Source organism: Merops nubicus, unplaced genomic scaffold (assembly GCF_000691845.1).
Source record: "Merops nubicus isolate BGI_N331 unplaced genomic scaffold, ASM69184v1 scaffold27964, whole genome shotgun sequence".
Taxonomy (NCBI): domain Eukaryota; kingdom Metazoa; phylum Chordata; class Aves; order Coraciiformes; family Meropidae; genus Merops; species Merops nubicus.
Genome location: NW_008606658.1, coordinates 1 through 7,473, shown reverse-complemented (window position 1 = coordinate 7,473; position 7,473 = coordinate 1). Strand labels below are relative to the sequence as shown.

The 7,473-nt window shown below is 51.8% G+C and overlaps 1 protein-coding gene across 1 annotated transcript; it reads right to left on the bottom strand.

Annotated features, from left to right (window-relative positions):
• Positions 1-1,504: 1,504 nt before the first annotated feature.
• ARMC6 (armadillo repeat containing 6) lies at positions 1,505-7,191 on the bottom strand. The gene is made up of 7 exons (XM_008939729.1): positions 7,071-7,191; positions 6,599-6,681; positions 5,347-5,917; positions 4,271-4,416; positions 3,616-3,747; positions 2,536-2,673; positions 1,505-1,717 (listed from the first exon to the last, which is right to left on the bottom strand). Exons 1-7 carry the CDS (start codon positions 7,189-7,191, stop codon positions 1,505-1,507), a joined length of 1,404 nt encoding a protein of 467 aa, XP_008937977.1.
• Between the last annotated feature and the right edge of the window lie 282 nt (positions 7,192-7,473).

The window sequence follows — 7,473 nt, the reverse complement described above, 5'->3', positions numbered from 1 at the left end:
TGGTAGTCACAACAGGGCTGTTATCAACGCCCTCCTACCTCTCAGCACAAAGGCACTGCACCAGGAGGGCTGCCATGGGAAAATCAGCTCAGCCAGGCCCGAGGCACTGGGCTTGCTCTCCCACGCAGGGCAGCCAAGGGCTTGGGACCTCAGAGTCTCTTCAGTAGCTCTTCTTGCCCCCTCTGCCACAAATCAGTGGGGCCTCTTCACTGGAGGATCCTGGCTACAAGTGCCCAAACACACCAAGCTTTTCACAAGGCAGAAGAAAGGAGACCCCGGCAGCCCCTCCCCAAACACTCCCCTGGGGTCAAGGCCTCTGAGGAACACAACGACCTTTGCTACCTGCTGGCAGGTAACACAGGGCTGCAGGAGGCTCTCCTTATAAACCCACCCACCACTTTTCCTGCCTCCAAAAGGCTCCGTGAGGAGCCAAGCACTCTTGTATGTTATTAAGGGTTATAGGGTTAACATTTCTATGGAGAATATCACATCAGGAAACATCCACCCAAGCACAACACCAGCAGCAGGAGGAAGGTTCAGTGCCAGAGCAGAACTGGTAACAACACAGCCCGGCGAGGAACTGGGGCACACAGAAGCCTTTAGCTGAGGCTTCCAAGCCTTTCTGGATGTTCCACCTCCCCCTTTGTCCCCAAGTCCACAGCTCTCTTCAGTCCACGAGGTGTGTGGCCTCTTCGTGACCCACAGCACTCCAGGGTTCAGGGAATCGTGCCCTGCTGAGACAACCAAAGCCTGGTCTCCCCAGTGCTGCCTCCCTGCTGTGTGACACCACTGCCTGTTTGTCCCTGCTGGGAAACTGCCCCAACTTGCTCTTCTCACTGCGAGAGAACGTGAACTTTCCTCCTGGATGCAAAGGGCAACATCAGCAAGTGCGTCGCTTCGAGCCACGTTGTCCAAAATCTTTGCTTTGCTTTTGTTTAAAATGTTACGTTGGCCAAAAAATCCAAACTGAAGCAGCAACACCAAATAGGCTCAGCAGTAAAAGAACAGTTGGCAGAAGAGCACAACAGGACAGAACACGTTCACAGATGATGGGATTCCTCCTCCTCCAGCCTGCTACCAGGCCAGGCTGCTGGAGCCTCCACCAGCAGAGAGCAGAGGACTGAAACAGGACTGGCTGCCATGGAATGCACCAAACTCCCACCCAAAAAGAGCCACTTTTGCTGTCACTGTTCAGAGCAGAGCGTGCGGGAGTGGCCCCGTTCTGCAGGAAGGACCATAGGTGACAGGGGGGGGCAGATCATCTTCAGGCATGAGATGACACAGGGAATGATTACTACACAGAGTCCATTTGCAGCCTGTGAATGTATAAAGCCACTTCAGCTGTAGCTCCTGATACAAAGTTCACCGCAGCCTCACAAGCCAGGCATTTGCTTCGGGTATTCCAGCCCAATGGAACTGCAGATTAATCCATGCCACTTTGTTTCCCCCTCAGACTTCAGGTACCCTGATGCCTCCAAGCTCCACGGCCCCGAGGAGCCCCCACTCACTGTGCCAGGCTTCCCTTCTGACCCGTCCACAGCTCCCGGAGCTCCACTTTGCAGCCCAGATCCCTCAGGGCAGCTTTGGCCACGTCGTCGCAGTCCCTGTGCGCTGCACGAGCTTCTGTGATGAGGTTCTCAGCTCCCATCTCCAGGATGGGCTGAGAAAAGTCCCGGCTCCTGGAGACCAGGTTGCGGATCAGCATGCAGGCCTGCTTCTGAGGAGAGAGGGAAACCAGGTGTTAGTGTCTTTTGCAGGGAAACACCACCCGTGGAGGATGCTGGAACACACAAAGCAGGCCTGCCTCCAACTAAAGAACCTGTTCTGTGCAGCTACGTGGGAGATGCTGTACAAACTACCTCCTGGAAGGGTTAAAAATCCATGGACAAAACTATAGCTGCTATTTCACCCTGAAGAACAGCAGCAAATCTCCCAACACCAGCCAGGCAATACCAAGTACTTCTTTAAATCATGCCAAGTCAGAATTACAGGATTACAGCAGGCACCCTCTGCACCCCCCTTGTAGGCTGTTCCAGGCACTAAGCTTAAATTTCTCTTTCAGAAAGTATTTCCTGTGGTGTTTTAACACTTTGGGGAGCGCTCAAGTGGATGCAGAACCTACTGAGACTTGCATGAGAAGCCAGAAGGTGACTTCTTGCCACACAGGGGTTTTATCTGACTGGAGAATAGATGGCCACGTCTCCTATAGGAGAGATAACATCGTAGCACAGGCTGGGGCTGAAGGAGCCTGTCCTCATTCTGCTCTTCCAAGGAGGGGCAGAAGGCCTGGAAGAGAATCGTGGCACTCCACAGTCTCCTGAACCTGAGTTTGGGTGGGTCTGAAACCCAAACTAACCTCTGCTCTGACCACATCAGGGTGACAGACACATCAGGGGAGCGCCGCACTCAGACGCCGCATCCCCGACGCGCTCAGAACCTTTTCTAGTTGTCAAGCAGAGGACAAAACCCCCAGGGAAGCATCAAGGGCAGCCAACAGAGACCCAAACCAACCAGGGAGTGCCCCCAGGGCAGTACCTGCACTGCCACTTCCCGTGGGTGTGCCTTCATGGCCTGCAGAGCTGCCAGGGCCCCGCCGCCGTCCATGATCACCTGGCAGTTCTCGGGCTTGCGCAGGGCCAACATGCACAGGGCTGCACAGCCCTGCTCACAGATCTGCAACACAAAGGGCACTGGCTGAAAACGTTGCTTTAAAGAGGGGAAAAAAAAAAGTAGTGCTTGGAGTTTGTTACCTTTTCTGGCAATTTAAAATAAATTTAGGTTGATTTTTTTAAAGTTTCTGCTGCTGAAACATCCTGCTTCTCTGGCATGTAAAGCAAAAGGTGTAAAACACAGTATCCAGGAACAAGAAAAAACCTAATACCATGGACATTTGCACAAATATTTGCCAAAGCATGCACTTAATCCCTCTACACCAGCTGGATGTGAGAGGTTTACCACACTGCTCCATTGTAATTGTTCCTCAGAACGTCGCTGCTCTCAGCACAATCATTGATCACGTGTCAGAGTGACACTGTGGCTTGTTCCCCTCCACAAGTTACACATTACACAGCCCAAAGCCCATCTCCATTCCCAGCCCCAGTGGGATTTCATCAACCGTGTGACAAGGAGAGACATGGACCTGTTGGAACAGGTCCAGAGGAGGCCACAAAAGTGATCAGAGGGCTGGAGCAGCTCTCCTATGAGGCCAGGCTGAGAGAGCTGGGGTTGTTCAGCCTGGATAAAAGGTGGCTCTGGGGAGAACTCATGGTGGGTTTCCAGTAGCTGAAGGGACCTACAGAAAAGCTGGGGAAGGAGTGGTTACAACAGAGTGTAGCAACAGGATGAGGGGAATGGTTTTAAGCTTGAGCAGGGTGGATTTAGATTAGACTTAGAAGGAAGTGCTTTAGTAAGAGGGTGGTGAGACACTGGAACAGGCTGCCAGAGAGGTGGGGGAGGCCTCCTTCCTGGAGACATTCAAGGTCAGGCTCGATGGGACTCTGAGCAACTCTAGTTGTCAATGTCCCTGCTCCCTGCAGGGGGGTTGGGCTAGATGACCTTGAAAGGTCCCTTCAACCTAAACCATTTTATAATCAGCCAGTTCCCTTGGGTGCATACCTGAGGGTTGCCAAGGTGGTGGCTCAGGGCGAGCACGATCAGGTCCGTCCCCCCCGCGGCGACGATGGCGTCTTTCACATCATCGTTACCTGCCACTGCTCTGATGGCACTCAGCACCTGCCTCACCACGTCCTGCAGTCACCAAGAGACAAAACAGCTCAGAAACCCATGGAGGAAGCTTTACAGACTTCTCAAAGCCAGCCAGGGCATCCCCCAGCAAAGACTGGACATTCCCATTCTCCGCCGCTTGCATCTCGGGCAAACTTTGTTGCTGGAGAGAGTAATAAGGAACTTGTTTGGCAGAAGTTTTGAAAGAAGCTTAAAGAATCAAACATCAGTCCTCAAGCATCTAAATCCACTTGAATCTCTTCCAGCTAAAATGGTGGAAAACCAGAAACTCAGCTTTTCTGGGAGGCAGTAGAGTTCTGCTCACGAAGAACACAGTAACCACAAGCAAAGGGCTGGGAATTTTGGCAGAACACAGGTAGCCTAGTTCAGCATGTAAGGCTGGAAATAGGGATCCGTGCTTGGGTTTCAACCCTGACTGCACCTAAAATGAGGCACAGTCTGAGACCTGCTCCCAGGTAGGGTTTTAAAGTGAAAAGCTCCCCCTGCTGTGTTCCCTCCACCCCCGAGGCCGCTTCCTGTCGCTCACCGGGTGGTCGATGCAGTCAGCCAGGAGAGACACCATGAAATTCAAGCCACCAAGGTCCACAATTTCTTGACAGAATTCATTCCTGACAGAGAGGCGAGAGAGGGTGGCACAGAGCTCGCTGAGAACACCAGCATCATCAGGGAATGCTGAGGAGAGACAAGGGATGGAGTGATCATGGGCAAGGAGCTGTGCTGGGCACTCTGAGTCTGACTGAGGGAGAATATCCTGACAAGAAGGCAGGACCTCAGCAGGATCATGTGCCTGTGAACTGTCCTGGCTGTAAAGCACCTCCCTGATGGATTGACCAAGAGCTCTGGTAACTGTCACCCTCAGGCTGCCAACAGCCTCTAGAGCAGTCCTATTACTTTATTCTCTTGTGGCACGTTTTGTCAAAGGAGTTGAACATCATTTACTCTGCATCTTATATCATACTCTGCCCCAGTGAAGCCAACTCTGGAGTACTGGGTCCAGTGCTGGGCTCCCCAGTTCAAAAGAGGCAAGGAGCTACTGGAGAGAGTCCAGTGGAGGCTCTGGAGATGCTGAGGGGCTGGAGCATCTCTGTGCCAGGACAGGCGGAGAGCCCTGGGGCTGTGCAACTGGAGAAGCCTCAGAGGGGATCTGAGCAGTGCTGAGCAAGAGCTAAAGGGCCCCAGGGGGCAAGAGGCTGGGGCCAGACTCTGGTCAGTGGTGCCCAGTGACAGGACAAGGGGCAACGGGCACCAACTGGAACCCAGGAGGTGCCACCTGAGCAGGAGGAGAAACTTCTTTGGTGTGAGGGTGCAGAGCCTGGAGCAGCTGCCCAGAGAGGCTGTGGAGTCTCCTGCTCTGGAGAGATCCCAAATCTGCCTGGCTGTGACCCTGGGCACCCTGCTGGGGGTGAGCTGCTGGAGCAGGGGGGTGGGATGAGATGATCCCCAGAGGTCCCTCCCAACCCCACCCTGCTGGGACTCTGTGATTTTAGAGGCAGATTCCTCCATCACCTCTGCGGAGCTTCAAGTTCCAACAAAGCCCATCTTTGAGATGAGAAAGCACAGACGACTTCAAAATGAGGACCAAGAGGGACGGGGTTACTTTACCTTTGGCAGCTTCAATGAGGACTCTCAGCCCATCGTTCTCCAGCACGATCATTTTGGCGTGGTCGTGCGCGTGGCCGAAGGGCACCCGGATGTCGTCGTCGAAGGTCATCACCCTGAGCGCCGAGGCGGCCGCCCGCACGACGTCAGCACTGCCCCCGTGCCTCACGATGGCCCCGGTGAGGAGGGGGAGGACCCCTCCCTTCACAAAGTCCTGCCTGTTCTCCTCGTGCTTCAGGCAGGCGTGTCGCACGCAGCGCACCCCGGCCAGCGTCACCTCCGCGTCCTCCCCGTGATCCCTCAGAGTTTGGAGCAGCAGATCCCGGCCAGGGGAGTCAAGCAGGTCTGGTTGCCCATCCAAGAGGGCACAGAGAGTGTAAAAGGCTTTCAGCATTAAATCTCTGTCTCCCGAAGCCAGCTGGCAGGCAGAGAAGACCACAGGATAGGCGCCGTTCTGCCCAGCCAGGTAGCGGAACGCCAGCTGCTCCTTGCACTGCTCGGTGAAGGCCACGAGCTGCTCGGCCACCTCAGCCAGGTCAGAGTCAGCCACGGCCCTCCCAAGGGAATCCAAGGTCTAAAGAAGAGAAGGAGAGTTAAGGTTGGATCTGAACTGCGAAGGAACAAGAGCAGTTCTTTAGAGAGAGGCAAATTTGTTTATTTAGAATAGTTTTAAGTATTAAATTAGCTCGACCTAAGAAATCGTCGTCTTCAAGAGCAGCATTTTGCCTCCAGGCACAGAACCCCTGGATGGATGGAGGCTTCTCTGTACTTCTGCCATCACTGTGTGCCAGTCTGACCAACTGTGGGTGAACAGGATCCAACCAGCACATTTCACAGCAGTCAGTGACATGAGTGAGTATTTTTACCTTCTTGCTGGTGAGGGGCTGTATTCAATCTTTCCATCCACCCTCATGGCTAACAGCTACCCCTTAGGATACTTTTATTTCATTAAAGTTCTTCTGCAGTTTGAGTTTGGACAACAGCAGAACCTGCCTCTAAGGGATGAACACCAGAATTTGTGTTTCCAGGGAGTGCTGGAGTCCAGCACTCACACAGATGCTTCCACTGCAAAACTCTTGGAATTTTTATATTACTCCTCCTTTGCAGAGTAGATGGGGTTAACTGCTCGTTGAAGAGCTCAGAGAGAAACAGGACAGAGGCAGAAGTAGAAGCTATGTCTCATTATTCTCAGTCTATTACTGAAACTATGATATAAACCCAATCCTTAGAAGACAACAGAAATTTGTGTTCTTACCAGCAAAATTTCATGCTTTTGCTTTTGCCCATTCTCAGAGGCTGGCTGCCTCACAGCTTTCACAATGTTGCTCAGGTCAACACCTAAAAGGAAATAACAAACCTGATATGTAATATTAGTTACAGAAGCTTGGGGAACACAGATGAACTTATTGAAAAGTGTGGATGGATGCACAAAGATGCTGAAATGCTGCTAAAGTTCTGCCTGACTGTAATGGTCAAACACATCCTGGAAGAAAGCATTAATTCTAGCTAAATGTCAAGCGGGAAAAAATAAGAGTTTAATTTCATTGCCCAGACTCAAAGCAGTTTTGCAGTCATAATTACTCCACGAAACTAGGTTAGCATTAATAGTGTCTGTGTTCCAGGCTTCCTCCCAATCCTTTGCACACAGGTTCTCTTAGATTTTAAGACATGTAAAACCTCCATGCATAATAATCTGAACTGCAAAAAAACAGAAGAATTTACAATACCTTGGGATTCAAACTGCTGCACAGCTTCTCTCACAGCCTCTTCTGGATCCATTTCAAATTCTGTTATGTTTTCTTGCACTGCCTCATCAAAGGTCTCCTGTGCAATCTGTTTCGACCCCATTTTACTCGAATGGGATGAGCTGCCTCCTTGTCCTGTCACTAAGATAGTTCACAACTCATTTTGGCATAAATCCTCAGGTCAATCACAAACAAAAGAAGTGACTTGCCCTTTTTCAGAACAAAGCACAAAACGTGAAACCAAAAATACACGCTCCAAGTGATGGCTCTTTCGGGTTTTTAATGCGCAGAAACGTATTAATTAAAAGCAACAACGAGGAATTTTCGAGGCCCGGGGATCTGGCTCGGGAAGCTGCTGCCGTGCTGCAGATGGGTGTTACCGTGA

Coding starts and splice junctions, on each gene's coding strand:
- ARMC6 (XM_008939729.1), bottom strand. CDS start 7,191: ATGGGGTCGAAACAGATTGCACAGGAGACCTTTGATGAGGCAGTGCAA. Junction 4,417..5,346: donor CCTCATTGAAGCTGCCAAAG/GTAAAGTAACCC, acceptor GTCTCTCCTCAG/CATTCCCTGATGATGCTGGT. Junction 3,748..4,270: donor CTGACTGCATCGACCACCCG/GTGAGCGACAGG, acceptor TGGTGACTGCAG/GACGTGGTGAGGCAGGTGCT.